The 24,912-nt window shown below is 38.4% G+C and overlaps 1 protein-coding gene across 1 annotated transcript in view; it reads right to left on the bottom strand.

Annotated features, from left to right (window-relative positions):
- Positions 1–9,982: 9,982 nt before the first annotated feature.
- Positions 9,983–24,912, bottom strand: part of CUEDC1 (CUE domain containing 1) — a 472,989-nt gene continuing 458,059 nt past the window's right edge. Inside the window, exon 12 of the mRNA XM_053706942.1 lies at positions 9,983–16,038. Coding sequence (XP_053562917.1) covers positions 16,032–16,038 — 7 coding nt within the window. The 3' untranslated portion in view covers positions 9,983–16,031. The remainder of the gene's footprint in view (positions 16,039–24,912) is intronic.

The following is a 24,912-nucleotide window of genomic DNA, read 5'->3' as shown; positions in this document are numbered from 1 at the left end:
GGTTAATACTTGTAGTTAGATTGTGGCGACGTTGGGGGGAGGCAGATTAGGGGTTAATAACTATAATGTAGGGGTCGGCGGTGTTAGGGACACCAGATTAAGGGTTAATAGTTATAATGTAGGCGGCGATATCGGGTCGGCAGATTAGGGGTTAATACTTGTAGTTAGATTGCGGCGACGTTGGGGGGGGCAGATTAGGGGTTAATAACTATAATGTAGGGGTCGGCGGTGTTAGAGACAGCAGATTAGGGGTTAATAGCTATAATGTAGGCGGCGGCGATATTGGGTCGGCAGATTAGGGGTTAATACTTGTAGTTAGATTGCGGCGACATTGGGGGGGGCAGATTAGGGGTTAATAACTATAATGTAGGGGTCGGCGGTGTTAGGGACAGCAGATTAGGGGTTAATAGCTATAATGTAGGCGGCGATATCGGGTCGGCAGATTAGGGGTTAATACTTGTAGTTAGATTGCGGCGACGTTGTGGGGGGCAGATTAGGGGTTAATAACTATAATGTAGGGGTCGGCGGTGTTAGGGACAGCAGATTAGGGGTTAATAGTTATAATGTAGGTGGCGGCGATATTCGGTCGGCAGATTAGGGGTTAATAAAATAATGCAGGTGTCAGCGATATCGGAGGCAGCAGATTAGGGGTTAATAAGTGTTAGATTAGGGGTGTTTAGAGACTCGGGGTACATGTTAGGGTGTTAGGTGCAGACTTAGTGTTTCCCCATAGGAAACAATGGGGCTGCGGTGTTAGTTTTTTTTCAGCCGAAACTCCCATTGTTTCCTATGGGGAAATGCCGAATTTTACCGAGCTAATTCGGATTTATTCGGAGATACGGCAGCTATTTCGGATTCATTCGGTAGATTCGGAAGTATTTTAATTCGGAAATCCGAATCGATCCGAATCTCCGAATTTACCGAATTTCCGAATTAATCCGAAACGAACCGCACATGTCTACCATTTACACCATGCTGCTGAATAGCATTTTCTGGTTTCCAGACCCTGGCAATCTTGGATGAATACTTTAGATACCTGATAAAATCACTCAAGAAGCCAAGATCCATGACATTTTTCAAGCAATCAGGGAGAGGGATTCAGGTAGTACCAGAAGATGAGGATGGCCTAAAGGGTCTGAGAGAAGATTTGAAAGAAGAACAGGGAGAAAGATTGGCATCTTGAAAGAGAGTTCTATAAGTGCTGGGTACAAATGTTGGAAAGGCCAGAAAGAAGGAAGATTTGGTTTCACTGTATTACAGAGATTGTCCTTAAAATCATCTATAAGGAGAGAAAGCATAGGCTCCGTTTTTCGCACATGTTTGGAGATGGGCTGCTGCATCTGAGTCCAGTCTACAACTGAAATAAAGAATGATTTGGTAATTTGTTCTGGAAGAAAAAAAATCTATGGAAAAGGGTCCTCTCAAAGAAGATTTATTAAGTAGATAAGGATTCAGTTTCCAATTTCTGGAGTCCCTGATAAATTGAATGGAGAATGCATTGTATATGAGGAATGTGGTGGTGATTTTAATAACAAAAATGGCTATAATGAAATTAAAAATGTTTCATTCCTCCTCATTGCAAGATGTGAAAACATTTCAGTGACAGTCAATCTATAAAAGTAACTATCGGCTAGATTACGAGTTTTGCGTTAGAGGCTATGCGGTGCCAACGAGCAGTTTTCTCTCACCGCTCACTTACATACAGCGCTGGTATTACAAATTTTTACAAACCCGGCGTTAAAAGGCAAGAAGTGAGTGTAGAGCAAAATTTAGCTCCAAATCTCACTTCAATAACAAGGCTTCTTAAGTCAGCGGTGAGCTGGTCATACATGCTCGTGCACGATTTCCCCATAGTAATCAACATGGAGAGCCAGCTGAAAAAAAGTCTAACACCTGCAAAAAAACAGCGTAAAACGCAGCCCCATTGATTCCTATGGGGAAATTAAATTTATGTTTACACCTAACACCCTTACATTAAACCCGAGTCTAAACACCCCTAATCTTACATTTATTAACCCTTAATCTGCCGCCCCCGACATCGCCGTCACCTGCATTATATTTATTAACCCCTAATCTGCCACACTGGGACACCACCGCCACCTACATTATACTTATGAAGAACTCCTAATCTGCTGCCCCCAACATCGCAGACACCTACATTATATTTATTAACCCCTAATCTGCCGCCCCAACGTCGCCGCCACTATACTAAATGTATTAACCCCTAAATCTAACCCTAACTTAAATATAATTTAAATAAATCTAAATAAAATTACTATAATTAATTAAATTATTCCTATTTAAAACGAAATACTTACCTATAAAATAAACCCTAAGATAGCTACAATATAACTAATAGTTACATTGTATCTAGCTTAGGGTTTATTTTTATTTTACAGGCAAGTTTTTATTTATTTTAACTAGGTAGAATAGTTACTAAATAGTTATTAACTATTTAATAACTACCTAGCTAAAATAAATACAAAAGTACTTGTAAAATAAAACCTAACCTAAGTTACAATAACATCAAGAAAATAGAGACACACACTCACTGAGACAGAACAATAGCTAGAAAAACTTCTGTGCTTGTCCACAAGGCCAGTGCCACTCAGGGTGCATTCTCTTTTTTGCACACAGAAAAAATATCCTGTAGCATATCAGTCTGATCCTGCCCAATGACAGTCCAGCACAGAAATACCAGGCAATTCTTCTCTGAACAAGACAAACAACAAACCCCAGATGTACCTTTCGGCCTCTCTTGGGCCCGTCAGTGAGGTGCAGTTGAATATCTCTAGGGCATGTGTGCAAGGGGGAAGCTATTGTTCTGTCTCAGTGAGTGCGCGTCTCTATTTTCTTGATTCTAAGTTACAATAACACCTAACACTACACTATAATTAAATAAATTAACTAAATTAAATACAATTACCTAAATTAAATTAAATTAGCTGATCCAATCAGCTCAATCCTATTGGCTGATTGGATCAGCCAATAGGATTGAAGTTTAATCCTATTGGCTGATTGCATCAGCCAATAGGATTTTTTCTACCTTAATTCCGATTGGCTGATAGAATTCTATCAGCCAATCGGAATCTAAGGGACGCCATCTTGGATGACGTCACTTAAAGGAACCGTCATTCCTCGTTAGTCCGTTGGATGAAGAGGATGCTCCGCGTCGGATGTCTTGAAGATGGACCCGCTCCGCGTAGGATAGATGAAGATAGAAGATGCCGTATGAAGACTTCTGCCCGTCTGGAGGACCACTTCTCCCGGCTTCGTTGAGGACTTCAGCCCGGTTGGATGAAGACTTCTGCCGCTTCCTTGAGGACGGATGTCGGATCTTCAGAACAGTAAGTCGATCTTCAGGGTGTTAGTGTTAGGTTTTTTTAAGGGTGTATTGGGTGGGTTTTATTTTTTAGATTAGGGTTTGGGCCGCAAAAGAGCTAACTGCCCTTTTAAGGGGAATGCCCATCCAAATGCCCTTTTCAGGGCAATGGGGAGCTTAGGTTTCTTTAGATAGTATTTTATTTGGGGGGTTGGTTGTGTGAGTGGTGGGTTTTACTGTTGGGGGGTTGTTTGTATTTTTTTTTTACAGGTAAAAGAGCTGATTACTTTGGGGCAATGCCCCGCAAAAGGCCCTTTTAAGGGCTATTGGTAGGTTCATAAGTATAATGTAGGTGGTGGCGGTGTCCAGAGCGGCAGATTAGGGGTTAAAAAATTATTTTAGTGTTTGCGATTCGGGAGGGCCTCGGTTTAGGGGTTAATAGGTAGTTTATGGGTGTTAGTGTACTTTTTAGCACTTTAGTTATGAGTTTTATGTTATGGCGTTGTACCATAAAACTCTTAACTACTGACTTTAAAATGTGTTAGGACTTTTGACGGGGTAGGGTGTACCGCTCACTTTTTGGCCTCCCAGGACAGACTCGTAATACCGGCGCTATGGAAGTCCCATAGAAAAAAGACTTTACGAAGTTTACGTAAGTCATTTTGCGGTAAGGCCAAAAAAGTGTACGGTGACCCTAAACCTTCAAGACTCGTAATACCAGCGGGCGTAAAAAAGCAGCGTTGGGACCTGTTAATGCTGCATTTTTACCCTAATGCACAACTCATAATCTAGCTGTTTGTTTGGTGTAGATTATCCCTTTAAAATGGCTGTTACTGAGTTTATCTGAAAGCCTTTAAAAGGTAATTATGTGAGTGAGAAGCAGGACTAACTTTTCTTTGTTGAGTATGAAACTCATTCCTTAAAAGAGACATGGTGGTATGAAGATATTGACTGAGCAGGAGTTTGTTCTGAAATAAATTATTAGTCAAATTACTCCATTTCTCAACCAAGCTACAACTGGCTTTAATAGCTTGGTTAAAAAAAAACAACCAAGAAGCAAAGGGCCAAACTGAAGAGCAGACAAGTAAACTGAAAAAGGCAACTGTGCCAAATAAAAATGAGGTATTTTGTGAACGGGAACAGTCAATTGCTGGCCAAAATTGTCCATTATTTTCCTTTACTAGGAAAACATTGCATATAAAGCTGACTGCAGACCAGGGAATAATTTCTATGGCCTGTTTGGCTAAAACCTGGGATATTTACTTATATAGATAGATACACCTGTATAGGGGGGATATGAAATCTAAAGATCTTATATGCTCTGAATAACCCAAGGATCTTGTGTTTTTAAGTACCAGTTTGGATAAATAGCAGAACAACCATCTATTGACTGTGGAGAAGTATTAAGTGGAGGAAGAAAAAAGTAACATACTTAAAAGGATGTCTGTAACAGCTTCTATTCCTCACGTGCTTTTTTGGTTCTATGGGCAGGCTCTTGAGGGGAAAAATCTATTTGAAGATGAAGTGCGTGTTTGTTGTTGGAACTGGTAGTGGGAATTAGATGGTTGGGAATGGCCAGAATAAATGCCCTCTTATTTTCCCGGCACCATAAAAAATGCAGGTGGGTATAAATAAATGATTTTGTCTTTGATAAGTTAGTGAAGTTATTATCATAATTATTTAACTTATTTATGTAAGCCTCTCCAAATAAAAGACCATTAGGATCTGTGGAGTTTTGTGTGACAGCAAAATCGGATAGCTTATAGTCTATCATTTTAACAAAGCAGAATAGCATAATCAATAAATGCAAACTAAAAAAAACACAATGCAAAAGCACTTAGCTTGAACTACAAATGAGTAGCAGATTTTTCACAAAATGCACATACGTATATCCTGTGAACCTTGCACATGCTCAGTAGGAGCTAGTGCCTCAGATAGTATGAACATAAAAAGATTGTGCACATTTAGATAATGGAAGTGAATTGGAAAGTGTGTGCTCTATCTGAATCCTGAAAGTTTAATTTTGACTTGACTGTCCCTTAAAGGGACACAAGTCAAAATTAAACTTTCATTATTCAGACAGAGCATGTAATTTTAAACAACTTTCCAATTTACTTTAATTAACAAAATGTGCACACTCTTGTTATATTTAAACTTTTTGAGCATGTGCAGAATTAAACGTGTATGCATTTAAGATTGGCTGATGGCTGTCACATGGTACTGGGGGAGTGGAAATAGACATAACTTTTAAAATTGTCAGAAAAAAAATCTACTACTCATTTGAAGTTCAGACTAAGGGGCCTATTTATCAAAGGTCTTGCGGACCTGATCCGACAGTGCGGATCAGGTCCGCAAGACCTCGCTGAATGCGAAGAGCAATACGCTCTCCATATTCAGCATTGCACCAGCAGCTCACAAGAGCTGCTGGTGCAATACCGCCCACTGCAGACTCGCGGCCAATGGGCCACCAGCAGGGGGGTGTCAATCAACCCAATTGTACTTGATCGGGTTGATTTCTGGCAATTCCTGTCCGCCTCATCAGAGCAGGCGGACAGAGTTATGGAGCAGAGGCCTCGTCAGAAACACGGGCCCCACAAGTTTGGAGCTTGATAAATGGGTGTCACGAAAACCTCAGGATTTAGCTAAAAAGGGGTTAATTCTGTGTAGCTTGAACTAAGAACCGTTGTTTGTTTTTTAGAAATAGCTGTGCACTGGGTTTGTTTGTGTTTTCTTTGAAGTGCCAGAACCCATCATAAATAGTTTCTAAAAAAACCCTTCCTCCAAATGTTATTGTGTATGCATTGAGTCAATCTGTCAGCTCCAGAGATACCACAGTGCTTCTCCCCCACATCCTAATGAGGCCAATAAAAGGACATTAGTCTAATGCCTATATGTGTTTAAAGACAGGGGGTTTTCTTAGCCTGCCCAGGAGGGTGTGGTCAAGCAACTTGATCTAGGGGAAAAAAAGTATAAGGGTCTTGGGTGTTAACACTGAAATTGTTCAATCTACATGGGAGGCTGCTTGCTACAGCGTGAGTGACAACTTTTCTTCTTGCCCATCTCCCTGGGGGCAGACTCATAAGCTAGTGAAGCATTAGGTCTGTTATTTTTCTCCTTTTTATTTTAAAACACTGTTTGCGTGTGTAATTTTATTTGTAACAACTTTTTATTAATAATGCATTGTGAATAATATTTTTGTCATAATAAATAATTCCTTTATTAAGTTTGGCCTTTGTCTAATAATTGAACCACGTTACTGAAAGAGACTAGAATATTAGAACTGTATAATTTAGGTTATTTTCTGCTAAATTATATTTAGAGGGTTAATGTGTAAAGTCTTGGTTTTTTCTTAGGATTTTCCCTTTAATAAATTTTAAGTGGTGGCAGTAATGGAGCTATAGGATTGATAGTTTATTGTGGGTGGCATTAAAAGGGAGTTTTGGGCATTTCTCTTACGTCTAGTACAGACTAGGGGAGTGTGGTTAACCCTTGCACCCACTAAACTGAATCACAAGCTTGCCTGGTGTGGCTAGATTGTGACCTATTGGTGACACAAAAAGGGGGCTGATAGCCCTTTCTGTGCCAAATAAGTGACTGGCGCAGGGTTGGATAACCTTGGTTCGTCACAATGGGCCCCTAAGTGCTAATTGCATTATCTTGTTATCTTGCATTTGTCGATCATGCAAATCTACTGTGTTGATTGGTACTTTAAGGATTGTTCTCTGTAAAGGAAAGTGGTCAACTTAGGAGTCATTAATATAGCCCCCGTAGCTAATTCAAATATATTTTATAAAGGGCCAGCACTATCCATGAGTTTGCCCTGATGGACTTTTAAAAGTCTGTCAGAACCCCTCTTGATGATATTACCTGGGGATCCAATGAACTTACGAAGACTTTGATATAAATTGGAGATCAATGTAGAATTATGGGGTAATGAAAGACGGGGGGCATTCAGCCCTCACATAATGCAGGTATTTAGGGGTTAAAGTATATAAAAAATAAAGGGACAGGATACCCTAAAATTTGTGTTCATGATTTGGATAGAACATATCATTTTAAACAACTTTCCAATTTACTTCCATTATCAAATTTGCTTTGTTCTCTTGTTATCCTTTGCTGAAGGAACAGCATTCCCCTACTGGCAGCAAGATAAACACATCTAGTCAGCCAATCACAAAAGAGAAATGTGTGCAGGCACCAATTAGCAGCAGTGTAGGATTTGTGCGTATTCTTTTTCAAGAAGGAAAACCAAGAGAACTACGCACATTTGAAAATAGAAGTGAATTTAAAAGTGTCTTAAAATTACATGCTCTATCGGAATCAGGCAAGTTTAATTTTGACTTTCCTATCCCTTTAATGGAATCTTCGTTAAATTCAAAATGACTCTAGGAATGAATATTGGACAAAACATATCTTTGCTGCTATTCTGCCATCATTAAAGATTCATTTTAATTAAAGGGATATTAAACTGCTGGGCCCAACTACTCTATAATTGCTATAACTAAGCTATGTTTTTTCCTCCTGCTGTTTCAGCTCTCTTTAAAGCTGTGTTCCTATTTTAATCCGTGTAAAGTTGTCCAAAGGTGAAGCTTCAAGTTTTAATACTGGGTGCCACCATCTTGGAGCACAGGTATTCTCACACACTCTGACAGAAGTAGTGTACATTTACATATCAATGAGGTTGTCAACATTTTGAAAACTGTATAAAAGTGCGTCAGGTTAGGGTGCATGATAAAAATCAGGAGCTTTACTTTTTTTTGCATTGCTCTATATTATTGTTGAGGGCTTTTACAAACATATTTTGTGTAACTGTAAAATTGTGTAAAAAAAATTGCAAAAATGTAAAGTTCACACAATGTATCATGCACAGTAACTCCAAGTAAATAATACAACTGTCAAAAAGTAGGCAAAATCACTGATCTATCATAGGCTATGAAAATACCTGAGTTCCAAGATGGTGGCACTCGGTACAAAAAGAGGCGGAGCTTCAGTATCTGGCACCAAGAATCTATTAAAACAGGACTGATTTGAAAAGAGTTACAGAAGTCGAATGAAATGCAATACCATGGTGAGTAGTTACTATTCTTTTGTAATCGTGCTTCAAAGTTTAAAGGGACACTGAACCCAATTTTTTTTCTTTCGTGATTCAGATAGAACATGCAATTTTAAGCAACTTTCTAATTTACTCCTATTATTTTTCTTCATTCTCTTGCTTTCTTTATTTGAAAAAGGCATCTAAGCTATTTTTTTTGGTTCAGGACCATGGAAAGCACTTGTCTATTGGTGGGTGAATTTATCCACCAATCAGCAACAACCCAGTTTGTTCACCAAAAATGGGCCGGCATCAAAACTTACATTCTTGCATTTCAAATAAAGATACCAAGAGAATGAAGAAAATTTGATAATAGGAGTAAATTAGAAAGTTGCTTAAAATTGCATGCTCTATCTGAATCACAAAATAAAAAATTTGGGTTCAGTGTCCCTTTAATGTCTCTTTAAATGTATCATGTTTTAAATGCACTCATATCTTTTAGTTCCTTTTTTTTTTTCTTCAAATAAACATATCTGTATAATCTGTTGGGTGAAATCATTTAACAGATCTACAAATACAAATCCTAAATAAATGAAAGCACAGCAGTCTTGTGAAATCAATGTTTAATGCAAATCCTACTCATTTTTAGTTTGAAAAATGTAACTACTGTACATTACAACAGAAAAAAAAGAGATTTAAAGCACCCTATAGAGCAGATTAAAGCACTGTGAACAAAAATTAAAATGATTTTGGTTACATTTATATACAAGACCAACTGCCTGAAAATGTTTGCATTTCTTACCTTACATCAAAGTTTGGTAGTTAAAGTGAATGTCAATTTTGATGCTAAAGTGCCCGGTTTTAAAAAATTTGATTAAAAACAGGGGCACTTTAATTTATCACAATTTACATTTCACTCCTGTTGAGAAAAAAAAAATTACCTTTTAATCTTCACAGCAGCTCCAGCTTCCTTCACCCGTCGCGAAGCCTCTTCCTGGGTCTAAAATGAGGAATCCAGCTTCCTCCAATCACGGTGTTGAATCAGACACTGATTCCCCCGGGGGGGAAGCCGTGATTGGAGGATGACCGATCCATCATTTCTGACGTAAGAAATGGCTTGCAACAACCGGAGGAAACTGGAGCTGCTGTAAAGATTAAAAGGTAAGTTTATTTTCACAACAGGAGTGAAATGTAAATTTTGATGAATTAAAGTGCCCCTGTTTTTAATCAAATTTTTAAAAACCGGGCACTTTAGCATCAAAATTGACATTCACTTTAACTTACCATATCAGTATTAGCTCAAGAACTGTGCAGTAATTATACAATTTTGTAATAGCATATGTTAATGGTCATACCTATTGTAAGGTGCATATTTAAAAAAAAAATGGAAGCCTATGACAGTATAAGAAAAAAATATTTGTAAAGCATCCTTTTCCTACCAACGTTGTGCTATGCAAAATATTTAAGAAATTTAAATTGTTACAATTTTTAATTGCTAAAAAAAATATATATATAGTCATTTTACACAGATATCCCAAGAGAAATTGAATTAGAAATCAAGAAATATAGTATCCTACTGAGTGACAGTGTATAAAGCAGGAGCAAAAACATTTCCACAATCACAGAAGTTGAGCTTATATAAATACTGACTTTTATTAAAGATATTTTCTTGGACATTAAACACAGGACACTGTTACCCATTAATAGAATAATATTTATATTCTTATATTACAACTACAGCATGCAGCCAGCAAACTGTTCATTTTTTTTTATTTTTTTTTGCTCCCCTTTTCCAACTTTATTGGCATTAACTTGTGACATTAACACATGAGTTGTGAAAAACATTATGAATACAGGTCTTGTTTTGCTTAAACATACTTTAATACTTTGTTAATATTTAATGCTTGATTTTCAGTATTTACTTCATTAACAATAAATAAAAGATGTGCATATGCATAAACAACCTTTTTAAAAAAAAAAAAAAAAAAAAAAACTAAAATACAAAATATTATCCTTCACCATTGTGTATTCAGCTAAGATGGCTTAATACTGCATTAAGAAACATATCATACCTACAGAATGCTATTTTTTGAGGTGATAGGAAAAACTTAAACAAAATAAAACAATAAAAACAACAATAATATAAGGCAACAAAACCTCCACAGAAAAATAATATCTCACAATTAAGATTCATACTAACCATATGCATACACTATGAGTTGTTAGCTTTGCCAACCAGTCGGTTTTTTACCGACATGGGCATAGTTTCCATTGAGGTGGTAACGTTTGGAAACTGGTGGTTAAAATATTTATCTCCATTAAAGTCTATGGAGACTTTTTATGTTACCACCAGTTTCCAGACTTTACCACCTCAATGGAAACTAGGCAAGGGTCAATATTTTTAAGGTTCAGGTCAAAGTTAAAAATAAAGATTAAATATAGAACTAAAGATGCTATCATGGTGAAACTTCTTCTAAGTGTGTTGGAATCTAAGTTGCATCTTCTTATGAGGAAGGGCATAACTAACCCAGAAGTCTTTCATAGTAAGAATATAGGCAATACTACACAAAAGACTATTATTAAAAATAGTTGGTTTCCAAATGGCAAGTAGAAATATTGTCTCATACATCACAATTTTTGCAGGTCTTAAAGAAATAACAGTCAAACAGCTTAGTTCAAATAGCCATTTCTCCTTGACAAAGCCCAAAAGGTGAAATGTACATCGGCACATCGTCACAAGGAGGGGTTTGCCTTTCCCTACACACAAACACTGGCCACATTGGTATAGACTGTGAAAGGACGATGAAATATACTAACCCAAAAATGACTTATAAAGACTACTATTGCACTATAATGTTTATTGTTTTCAATTAATTTTAATAGGCTTTGTTTTAATAAAATAATTGGAATCCCCTGCATATGATTGAATCAATTTTACTGAGCGCACAACTTAGAGCCATAGTAGATCTTGTACAGTTGAGTACTATTCTGCTCGGATTTCACATTTATATATTATCCACAGTAACAAACTATGGATGTTTTTTCTATTTCTTTTGAGGTCATCCAACAAGCAAAATTCATCCTTGAGAGAGTGCCTGAAAAATAACTGATAAAAATATCCATCAACTTAAAGGGACAGTCTACACCAGAATATTTATTGTTTTAAAAGATAAATAATTCCTTTATTACACATTCCCTAGTTTTGCATAACCAACACAGTAATATTAATACACTTTTTACCTCTGTGATTATCTTGTACCTATTAAAGAAAAAGAGAGTCCAATGGCACTACTAACACTGTTTGAGACTACTGCCAACTAATTGAATACCACTGTGAAATTACAGTGGGTTCATTGAATGGTGCTGTGTATATTAGTAATATTATGCAAAACACTAGAGGAAGGATATCCTCCAACAGTATACACTTATAGCACTCCTGAGTCTTCAGTGATACTTAAGTAAAGGACATCCTATAGAGGGAAACTGTCTTCCACCAGTGGGGATAGGTACAAAGAAATAAAAATAAAATATAACCTTTATTACAATTGAATTAAAACCAGGGTATGACTTAAAAGCTGCGTTTGGGGATGGAGCAGCGTAATAGTAATATATGTCACAAAAATTATTTTGGCTCATTCTAGGCTGGTTATATGTCCAATTCGTAAGATACATTGTGGTGTGAGAGAACCACTACAGAGCACTGACAAAGCCGACAAGCGGCAAAACATGTTAGGGTCCAGGTGATGAGTCCAGGGAACTACTGTGTTTTAGGGCGTTTTGGGGACACGAGTAGCGCGATCCTTTTACTCTTCATGCTCATTCTCAGTATGTCATGATGATCTATCATTACAACACCACTGCAACATATGTAGCATAATAAAACGTTGATATTGGCACTTAGATGTGCCAGGAGTCAATTGTAAAGCATTCAGTGTGGACAATGATTGGTGGATATGTTGAATCAAACTGATGCACAAAAGCTGTCTTACCAAAAAGCAGCAAAGTACACTCACAGATGGTTATCTGAGGCACATTAGAGGCACTGATTTATTGTTAAAAACAGCTAAACTAGCCTTTTTTTTTTTTCTTAACACCACCCTCTCCTAAACCAACACACATAAACACACATACGGAAGAAAATATACACAGACACACACTACTACTACTAACTACTGTATAGTTTGACAATTTCCTGTGTGAAATTTTGTTGATTCCTAAATTCCCCTTTTTTTTCAAGAAAAGTTGGCAACCCTAGCCCACTATGAACTTCCTCATGCTTCTTCTGTTTAAATGTTTGTTTGCAAGGGCATTTAATACTGAACTATTTTAATAGTAAAGGACTACTGAGAGACATTAAACACCTAATAAAAAAAAAATGTTTAATTTTATAGAGTTTTAAAAAATTGCTTTTTACTTTAATATATCTGAAAATTGTATGCTTTCTAATTTCTGTTAAAAGTTGAAGTGCAGCCTCACACAGTCATTAACTGATCACTCTAATGACCCATTTATATCTGCCTTTAATTGGCCTCAGTAGAAAAGGACGCCTAGGTTACAAAATGGCTGTGCTCATTGCTTTATAGACTATAAAACTTGACATTTTTTTTCAATATGTTAACAACTAATACAATTTTACAAAAATATATATCCATATTATTCCCAGGCTAATGTTTTAAAACATAATTCTGTCCAGCATTTATATAGTATTTAATGTCCCTTTAACGCCACATTACTGAAAAAACTTTGTAATATACTTATATATTATTTTTTTATACGTTATACGTATAACTTATAACGTATGACCTATACGTTATTTTTTTTATGCAATTGAACTATAAAATGTATTGCTTTTCCAAAGCATACAGAAAGACAAAAGACCAAAAATCCTGACCCTACTTCAGTGCAGGAGCTCATATTTATCTGTTCCTAATTGGTACCAGTAAAACAGATTTTAAAAAAAAAAGAAAAAAAAGGCTTATGCACCTCAAAACAATGTAAATTATGCTAAGAAAATTACAGTTTTAATTACCTTTAAAACATTTATTATGTATGTAGATTAAGTACAAATATACTGTATATACTATGCTTGTATAAAAATCTTTAAAGTGCCTTTAAGAGGATGCAATTCATAAGCCAACGCAATTATCTTAAACTAATCCCAAATGATCGCTATGCAACCTGTCATGCTTTAAATTCAATAAATAAATTATACAAATTTAAAAATATCCCAGAAATTCATATCTAATGTAAACGCTCTAATGTAATGCTCAGGATTGCTCCCTTTTAATGAAAGTTAATTGAATTACAGTGTGGTGTCTGTAATTAAATTGTTATAAGGAAATAAATGGATGTATAAGGTAATTATAGGATGCTAATGTTTTAAAATAGCCAACAAAAAGTTCAAAAAAATGCTGTAAACAAACACTTATGACTAAACAAACTCACTATTAAAAGACCACATATGGTAGAACTGCATAATCAAAATATTAAAGGACCTCTAAATGCAGTATAATTGATTAACTGACAAATACACAATAAAAAGAATATGCTTTGAAATTGAAATGAACGGTAGAATATTTTCTGGCAAATTTCCCGAAAATCAAATTTCCCCTCCCCCTGTATCATGTGACAGCCATCAGCCAATCACACAGTACATATATACTGTGCACTTTTGCACATGCTCAGTAGGAGCTGGAGCGTTAGAAAGAGTGCATATAAAAAGAATGTGCACATTTTTATAACAGAACTGTATTTGAAAGTTTTTTTTTTAATTATTTGCTTTATCTGAATAATGAAACTTAAATTTTAACTTTAATGGTCTTTTAAAATTATTTTTAATTTCAAATGAGCATTTTTGTCGAATACATTTCAAAGTGTCCTTTCATTCCCCTGTCCCCTATACCATGTGACAGCCATCAGCCAACCCAGATACATATTTACTGTGAACTCTTGCACATTTTCAGTAGCAGTTGGTGCCTCGGAAAGTGTGCATATAAAAAAACTTGCACAACTTGAAGTAAACTGGAAAGTTGTTTAAAACTGCATACCTTTAAGTCCTGCAGAAACTGTGCCCATGGCATGAGTCTATTTTTGCTAAACAGAAGTAAATCTTACATAATGGGACATATATTAACTTAAAGGGATATAAAACCCCAAAATGTTATTTTGTGATTCAGACAATGCATATTATTTTAAAAAGGTTTCCAATTGACTTATTTTATCAAATTTGCTTCGTTCCCATGATATTCTGTGTTGAAGAGATACCTAGGTTGGCATCTGGAGCACTGCATGGCAGGAAATAGCGCTGCCATTTAGTGCTCTTGCAAATGGATTACAGAAATGGGCTGGCTCCTAAGCTTACATCCCTGATTTTCAACAAAAGAAACCAAGAGAATGAAGAAAAATTGATAATAGAAGTAAATTAGAAAGTTGTTTAAAATAACACGTTCTATCTAAATCATGAGAGAAAATTTTGGGGTTTCATATCCCTTTAATATGTAAAATGTATTCAAATGTTTGATTTGAATGTGTCTATAAATCATAATTTTATAATAAGCAAGAAAATATTAAGATTTTTTTTTTTAACACTCATTTTCTCTATAGTAAGTTAATCAAAGCTGACTTAGGACTACAAACCAGTGAGAATTACAACAATACATTTGCTTCAATCCTACGCTTTTCTCTCAGCAGCACATTACATCTGCTTCATCTGCAATACAGACTTCTTAAAGGGACATGAAACCCAAATTTTTTCTTTCATGGTTTAGAAAGAGCATAAAATTATAAACAACTTTCTAATTTACTTCTATTATCTATTTTGCTTCATTCTCTTGATATTCTTTACTGAAAAGCATATCTAGATATGCTTAGTAGCTGCTGATTGGTAGCTGCACATAGATGCCTCCTGTGATTGGTTCACTGTGTGCATTGCTATTTCTTCATTAAAGTATATCTAAAGAATAAAGCAAATTAGGTAATAGAATTAAATTGGAATGTTGTTTAAATTTATATTCTCTACCTTAATCATGAAAGAAAATGTTTGGGTATAGTGAGCCTTTAAGAGCACTTTAATTTGAGAGAGGCCTGTACTGACTTGTGTGTACATGGAATCTATATTTGTCATTTCAGCACCAAGATATGGAATCCTAAAACAAACTGACCTATATTTATAGAAATATATGTAACTTATAGCACAGTAAAAATTACATTAAGCACTGTGATCTAGTGTTTACTTGCCCACAGTTTTAATTCATTATAATTATACAATTTACTAAAATTAAACAATTCTTGTTAAAAAAACAAACAAAAAAACACAAAGTAAAATTCTACTGTAGTTTACAGCAATCCATTTACTTTGGTTACTTGTAATAAAGAAGGATTACAACTTCCTTTTTGATCTTACAAAAAAAAAATAATATAATACTACAATCAAAGGCATTTTAAGAACAAACTTACTAGGTAAATCATTTGTGCCAAATGTACACTTCTATTTAAAGCAGTACAATTACTAAAATTTCTCCAAGATTTGGCTACAGTTATCAATAGTAAAATAAGTGATTAAAAAATTGTGCCTTGTGTTATTTTTCAAAACTAAACTGCAGCACACAGACGGATAGCTAACAAAGGTGAATATCTGTCTTCTTTATTATTGTTTTTTTTTATCATGGTTGATGAGATCTAGGACCTGGAAAAAAAGAAACAAAAAAAAAATGGTTGACTAGATAAAATGATAAAATGATACTAAGCAAATCATGTAAATGTGGTTTACAAATTGTTTTCTTAAATGTTTCTTAGGTGACTGGTTTTACAACTCCAGTACCGAAAAAGTTGGGACAGTATGGAAAATGCAAAAAAAAAAAAAAAAAAAAGTAATTTGAAAATTCAATTCACCCTGCACTATATTTAAAACACTATCGGCTAGATTACGAGTTGTGCGTTAGGTTGAAAAAGCAGCGTTAACAGGTCCTAATGCTGCTTTTTTCACTACTGCTGGTATTACGAGTCTTGCAGGTTTAGGGGCACCGCACACTTCTTTGGCCTTACCGCAAAACGACTTACGTAAACTTCGTAAACTCTTTTTTCTATGGGACTTACATAGCGCTGGTATTACGAGTCTGTCCTGGGAGGCCAAAAAGTGAGCGGTACACCCTCTACCTCCAAGATCCCTAACGCATTTTAAAGTCAGTAGTTAAGAGTTTTATGGTACAACGCCGTAGCATTAAACTCATAACTAAAGTGCTAAAAAGTACACTAACACCCATAAATTACCTATTAACCCCCAAACCGAGGCCCTCCCGCATCGCAAACACTATAATAAAATTATTAACCCCTAATCTGCTGCTCCGGACATCGCCACCACTAGAATAAACATATTAACCCCTAAACCACCGCACTCCCGCCTCGCAAACACTAGTTAAATATTGAGCAGCGGAGAGTAAATCCACGTGGTATAGCTGCGTCGGATGAAAAGGAACCAAATATGCCAAGGTAAATACGTCCAATAAAAACAATGCTAGCAGAGTGCCATAGCAGCGGTCTGATCCGTGACCGCAAAATAAAACATACATGCAGGGAGAAGGAAAGGCAGGCACTACAACCAAAAAGGTGCAATAAAAAAGGTAAACTTTAATGAAAAAAGTTAAAATACAATTACTGGCATGACACAAGACAGGGGAGGTAGCTAGAACAGCAGCCAGAAGCGTTTCGCGCCCTCTAGTGGAGCTTAATCATAGGCTTATGATTAAGCGCCACCAGAGGGCGCGAAACGCGTCAGACTGTTGTTCTATCTACCTCCCCTGTCTTGTGTCATGCCAGTAATTGTATTTTAACTTTTTTCATTAAAGTTTACATTTTTTATTGCCCCCTTTTGTTAATAGTGCCTGTCTTTCCTTCTTCCTGCATACTAGTTAAATATTATTAACCCCTAATCTGCTGCCCCTAACATCGCCACAGCCTACATTATTCTTATTAACCCCTAATCTGCCGCTCCGGACACCGCCGCCACCTACATTATACTTATTAACCCCTAATCTGCTGCCCCCAACATCACCATCACCTACATTATATTTATTAACCCCTAATCTGCCGCCCCCAATGTCACCGCAAACCTACCTACACTTATTAACCCCTAATCTGCCGCCCCAACTTCGCCGCCACTTTAATAAACATAATAACTCCTAAACCGCCGCACTCCCATCTCGCAAACACTATTTAAATATTATTAACCCCTAATCTGCCGTCCCTAACATCGCCGCCACCTACCTACATTTATTAATCCCTAATGTGCTGCCCCCAACGTCGCCGCCACTATACTAAATGTATTAACCCTTAAACCTAAGTCTAACCCTAACCCTAACAACCCCTAACTTAAATATAATTACATTAAATCGAAATAAATATTATTATTACCTAAATAATTCCTATTTAAAACTAAATACTTACATATAAAATAAACCCTAAGATAGCTACAATATAACTAATATATTACAGGCAAGTTTGTATTTATTTTAACTAGGTAGAATAGTTACTAAATAGTTATTAACTATTTAATAACTACCTAGCTAAAATAAATACAAAAGTACCTGTAAAATAAAACCTAACCTAAGTTACAATAACACCTAAAACGACACTACTATTAAATAAATTAACTAAATTAAAAACAATTAAAGAAATTAAATTAGCTTAATTACAAAAACAAACAAACACTAAATTACAGAAAATAAAAAACAAATTACAGATCTTTAAACTAATTACACCTAATCTGATAGCCCTATCAAAATAAAAAGCCCTAGCCTATACTAAACTATCAATAGCCCTTAAAAGGGCTTTTTGCGGGGCATTGCCCCAAAGTAATCAGCTCTTTTACCTGTAAAAAAAATACAAACAACCCCCCCAACAGTAAAACCCACCACCCACACAACCAACCCCCCAAATAAAATACTAACTAAAAAAACCTAAGCTCCCCATTGCCCTGAAAAGGGCATTTGGATGGGCATTGCCCTTAAAAGGGCATTTAGCTCTATTGCAGCACAAATCCCTAACCTTAAAAATAAACCCACCCAATACACCCTTAAAAAAACCTAACACTAACCCCCTGAAGATCGACTTACAGTTCTGAAGAACGGACATCCATCCTCAAGGAAGCGGCAGAAGTCTTCATCCAACCGGGCCGAAGTCCTCAACGAAACCGGGAGAAGTCTTCATCCAAGCTGGGTGAAGTGGTCCTCCAGATGGGCAGAAGTCTTCATCCAGACGGCATCTTCTATCTTCATCCATCCGACGCGGAGCCGATCCATCTTCAAGTCATCCGACGCAGAGCATCCTCTTCATCCAGAGACTTCTTAATGAATGACGGTTTCTTTAAATGACGTCATCCAAAATGTTGACTCTGACATACAAGGCCCTCAACTGTACTGCTCCCCACTATATCTCAGCCCTTGTCTCCAAATACTCTCCCTGCCATCCCCTTTGCTCTGCTCACAAGCTCCTACTCTCCTCCTCTCTTTACACCTCCTCACATTCCCATCTACAGGACTTCTCCAGACTAGTTCCTATCTTGTAGAACTCTACCTCGCTCCACAAGATTCTCCCCTAGTTTTGAAAGCTTCATGCACTCCATGAAGGCTCTACTGTTCAGGGATGCATACAACCTACATTAACTTTTCCTAACCCCAGTTCCTCTCCTCCTTTGCTATCCCCTTGAACCCCCTTAGCATGTAAGCCTATGAGCCCAGCTGTTTGCAGATCACCTCCAGCTCACTACAACAGTGTAACTCTCGGCAGGGCCCTCTACCCATTTGATCCCTATGGAATATGTTTGCATTCTACAAAAAAAACTAATAATAATCATAATAATAATAACTGTCAATAATGTCCACCGAATTCTCTGGGCTCGGTCTCATCCGAGATGGACAGTAGCACAGTGGAATTGTGTTTTGTGGTCCGACGAGTCAACATTTCTGCAGAGGAACAAGGAACAGTAGAAGAATTATCAGGGTGAAAGGTGCCAGAAGAATAATAAGGACGCCCCACATAAAATTACGGGAGGTAAGCATAATTTATGTTTTTCTTCCACAGCTGCATTCATTACTTTTGGGAAAACAATACCCAAGCTATAGAGGACACTGAATACCAAGACGGGAGGGTACAATAGGCGGCCCATACTGAGGGCACCAGGCCTGAACTTCTACCTAATAAAAAAACCCGCTTCGTCCGAAGCTGAGAAAATTTTAAGAGGAAAAACCCGAAAGACACTGACTCGTAGTCAGTCCAGAAGCCAAACTAGAGACCTCAAACGGACTCGACTGAGCCAACAGTCCCTCCAGGAGACACCGTCGCCCAACAGATGGTCCCCCACCGTTCAACTCCCACAAATGAAGGGGACACCAGCTGAAACCCCCAAGGGGACAAGGCATAGGAGAACCCGAGGAAACCGAAAGGTTCCCCAATACAAAAAAGAACACCTCCAAGAATGAGCCCAGCTCACCGAGACCCAAAGGGGCCCAAACAGGGAAAGGAGGCAACGCCTATACCAAGCGAAACCCGGGACAGAGACAGAACAGACGTCTCTCCAACATCCTGCAAGCACGGAAAGCAACTGAAAAGGCAAAGTCCTCCCAGTATCTGACCATAGAATACTAAAGCATTCAACCATGAAAAAGTGTGTAATACACCCTGGTGAAAAACCCCAAGTTTGAGAACACAGAGTCCATAACAGGATGACACAGAGGGTACTTGCGAGGAAGAAGCAGCAGTCAAGCAAGAAACAGACAGCAAAAGCAACCCCCGGACAGAGGGCACGCTCCAGGCAACCTAAGTTGCCAGACCAACACACAGGTCCCTAAAAAGGAGAACACAAAACCTCAATCAAGGCCCCCCAAGAAGGAGAGAAAACCCTCAGAACCAGAAGGAAAAGTAAACCCTCTTGTGAAATCGATGGAACAAGTTGAAAGGAAAATCTATACCCTAGCAGACTGAGCTAAAAGGATAGACTCAAGACAGGGGAACAAAAGAATCCCAAAACAGGAATCCAAGACAGGGGAACAAAAGTATCCCAAAACAGGTACAGGATGAGTGTAACGATAGCACAGCAATACCCACAGAGTACAAGTACAACCCGACTCTAAAAACAGACAGCAAGGCCATACAACTAAGGATCTATCAAAATAAAGGCCAAATAAGTCTGCTTGGAGCCAGTAAGACCCCAGTGGGATCCCATCCCACCTTTCCGCCTCCCATCCAGGAGAAGCCCCAAGCAAGGACTCTATCTCCATATATATCCCCTAAAGCAGAGCTTTACAAACTCTTCATGTTGGTGACACACTTTTTAGACCTACATCATTTTGCGACACAGTAATTCACTTGTACTAGCAAACAGGAGGTTAAACTAACTTGTTTTAAAAGATACGGACACATACAAAAATGATTTAATTACGGAATGTATTTACAAGTAACAGTATGAATGTGCAAGAATTAAATAAAGGTTAATAACACCAATAGCTACTTACTATTTTAATGGGCTGTATGAGGTTGATGGGATAAACACAGTTTCTGAATATTTGGTGAAATATTAGCTAAAGACACTCGTATTTCATCATCAAGCATTTTTAAGCTTCCACTTCCTATCTATATATCAAGAGCAGGAGCAGCAATGCACTACTGGAAGCTAGCTGCAAAAAAACCCCCACTTTGACTTCTGACTTCAGCTCATCGTTTAAGCTGCCACCCTCAGAGCTCTGTGAGTCCGACTGACTACTGGCCATGCTGCAAACACACTGCTGTCCCACTCACTGAATACACATGCAGTCACAAGCTGATTGAGGAGACTACACGTGCAGTCAGGAGCCAATTTTCCCACCAAAGCCGCCAATGCGAATAGTTTCAGTTCCCGTTGAGATGTGCCAATCGGTTAAGATGATCAGTGACCCACTAGGTATCAATCACGTGTCAACCATGTGATATACGTAGCAGGCAGGCGGAAAGTCAGAAACCAAAAAAAAAAAATAAAAAAAAAATGTTACATTCAAAAAAATTTGTGCTGAAGCAGGGACACACCTACACACTGCTGCTGACACACTTATGTGTCACGACACACAGTTTGGAAAGCACTGCCCTAAAGGAAAGTGATGATGCCGGAAGGGCAACAACTGTACTCAAGTCCCAAAATCACCGGCTAATGGGAAGAGAAATACCCAACACAGATGTCCTAGAAAATGACCCCCCTACAAGTAGCTTGCCAAGCAGAGGCCCAGCCAACCCATTCGCCTGCAGAGCAGGGAATCCACAGGAACACTGGCAAGCTGACCAGGGGAATGCAACCCTAAGGCGCACCAGAAATTGGACATCCAGTGCCCACAGCTGGGTATGAATCAACAACCCTTGAGGTGCAAGCCACACAGCTAACCACCAGATAATGGTGGCAAAGAGTAAAAAATCCTGGCCAACTATGACCAGGTTAGGTAGATGGACCAAGGACATAGCCCAAGTTCACACTACCATGGAACACCCCGACCAGCCCTGAGAACCAAGATTCCAAAACCACCCAAGACCGGGTCAGGAAAAAGGCCAAGAGAAGCTTCAGCAATTGGAATTCTCAGGGAGAGAAACAGGTCCGGGCACCTAATAGTTTAGGCAAACCTTACCCTAGAACTAAAGACCCCAGCTGGCCAAAAAGCCAGACACAAGGGATACGGATGCATATCCAGAAAATCCAGATAGCTAGAAGAACTCGAAAGTCCAAACCAAAGGAAGGAACCACCCCTAGCTAAAGTCCAATGCTCCACGGAGCAAGGCTTAGAAGATACATCTCAGAGCCTCAGGACAACCAAGGGATACCTCAAGGTAAAAAAAATCCTACTAGCAGGACTAGTCTCCCTATCACCTCCGCACAAGCATAGGACCCAAGGAAGAGAAAGGCACTAAGCCTACCCAGCTCCGGAAAACCAAGAGTTAAACAAAGTAAAAGGAGATCCAACTCACCCGGAGACAATGGAAGAAGACCCAAAGGTCTCTTATAACTCAGACAGACAGTACACGTCAGAGTAAGAGCTGTATCTAGATACACTATAAACAGCTTACGAGTACACCTGCAAGGTGTCAAGAGCTGCAATTGGTTTCAAACTGCAAACCTTCCGCATGCTAGACAGCTATCATGTACAAGATGTTGGATCAAACCCAAAAGGACAAATCCAGAGACCTAAAATGAAGGCCAAACTGCTCAACTGCGGTAAGGGGCGTTAAGCCCTCCAACCCTCCACCACACGGGGGAGGAAAACTCTAAGTTCTGATGAAATCAGATGTCAGATAGAATGACACAGCGGAAAAACTCCCCTGCCCAGCCATCCATGACTGAAGGCTATAAGGACTGAAACAATCCTTTCCGCCTCACAGACCCACAGGTCCTCTTGAATGCTTAGTTGAACATGAAAAACAATAATAACCTGAGCACTCTGTGCTTCTACCAAACCAGCCAAGCAGAAAAGCGCCAGGTATCTGAACAGCCGCAAGACCGAACGAACCCGACAGGACCAGCCTGCACCGGCAAGCTGTATAAATTCTCCCTCATAGGGAAAAAACAGAAAACAGACATTTAACATAGGACTAACATGTCCAAAACAATTTCCGAAGAAGTAATAAAGAGTATTAATTCCATAAGGTTCCTGAAGGAAACAAAAACAAATAAAAAAGACATCCCATCAGGTATAAATAAACTATAAGGCAACACGGAGGTTAACGCCCAAAAAGACACAGGCCTACCCGCAGGACCAGCCAAACGGAGCCCTATCTTTCAAAAACTGGGAAAGATCTCAAACAAATGACAATCAGGAGATTACTTCATCCCCACATGTCTAATGAGGTGCACCATTCGAATTAGCAGACTGAAAATCCAGTATCTGGTAACGATAGGGTTATTCAATAACTGAAAAACATGTCTGAGCAATATGCGAATGTACGCAATCCTGTAACGAAAGGCACAACACTCAGGGACAGTTACACCCGCGGGGAACTGTAGAGGCCCTCCCCAAGGTGGAAGGCCCGGGACAATAGGGAACGAGCACATTCTCAAAGAAACGTCTGGGCTCTGCAGACGAACAATCGCCAACATTATGTGGAAGCGAAAACGTGCTGCAACCTCCAGGGGGAACACGCCACCCTACATGGAGGAATCAGAAACTGGGTTACCTGCATGTGTAGAAGTATGAATTGGTAGGGAACTTACCTCTCGGAGGACAGGACCCCCAGATGCGGATGGCTCAGCAATCCCTTGATTCCCAGGGCCCGAGGAACAAGGCGCTCTAAAATAGCATTCGGAACAAAACTGGTCGACATGTGTCAACGAGGCAAATCCGGATTCGTCACCGGACATAGAATCTGAATTTGAAATCAAAATAGTCTCTGTATCAGAATCCACTGTAACTGAACCTGAAATTAGCACAGTCTCAGCATCAGAATCCACCATAACTGGATAGAGAAAATATCAATATGGACTAAAGTATGAAAAACAAAAACGGCACCTGACACCCACAATGGCTGGGGCACTCACCACCTCCTATGACCAGACCCCTGTGGACTAGAATATCTTCTTCACCACACGGTCAGGAATGCAGAAATGGAACATAACCACGTCCAAACACAAGGTGAACCGAACAGTCCAAAAAAGCGTGCCCAACCAAAAGGCTGCGTCACTTCCAAAGGCCTCAAAGTTCCAACCACGAGCCCATAAACATCACACATAAGCAGGTTGAATCACATAACAAACATTATTATAAATCCCCCTGTTCAATAATCCCCCTCAGGAGATTTTAACCCTCAATTCCAAGATACTAACAGAGACTCACTGAGACCCTTATGTTATATAATTCCCGCAAAGGTGTGTAACCTCTCGGGAAAACATTCACATTACAGTAAATTGACGATAAAGTAAAATGAAACAATCTTATCGGAATCAACGCCGTGGAACAGGAACACAGGCTTTCAAGTGTGACGAATAGTAGCATCGCCTCAGCCATGGACTTGAGAGAAGAAAGCAGGCAGCGGAGCGAAGTTCGACAATGCCGATTGCTTGAGGAGCTGATAATATGAGTGGTTTCGCAGAAAGACTCTCCCTGCATCTCCCGACTCTAACTTTCATCCAAGCCCTCACTGAGAGACTGACAGGACTATTTAAAACTCCTGTCCCATGCCGAAGAGTACTACCCTCCATAAGACACAAAAACAAAAAATTCTGACACGTCTCTGCCAATCTCCTGGGGCGAAAGACAAAGAATGACTGGGGGATGAGTATTTAAGCCTTTGGCTGGGGTGTCTTTGCCTCCTCCTGGTGGCCAGGTTCTTAATTCCCAAAAGTAATGAATGCAGCTGTGGACTCTTTCCATTTAAGAAGAAAAATACATTAAATTCACAAAGTAAAACATCGGAATAATGTGTTTTCAATATAGTACAGGGGGAACTGAATTTTCAAAAGACTCTTTTTGATTGTTTTTTTGCATTTTCAATACTGTCCCAACTTTTTTGGAATTGGGGTTGTTTGTACTCCTTTTTCCTTCCAAATATGAAGAGT

This window comes from Bombina bombina, chromosome 3 (assembly GCF_027579735.1).
Source record: "Bombina bombina isolate aBomBom1 chromosome 3, aBomBom1.pri, whole genome shotgun sequence".
In the NCBI taxonomy this organism is placed as follows: domain Eukaryota; kingdom Metazoa; phylum Chordata; class Amphibia; order Anura; family Bombinatoridae; genus Bombina; species Bombina bombina.
This window is presented reverse-complemented; position numbering and strand designations above follow the sequence as displayed.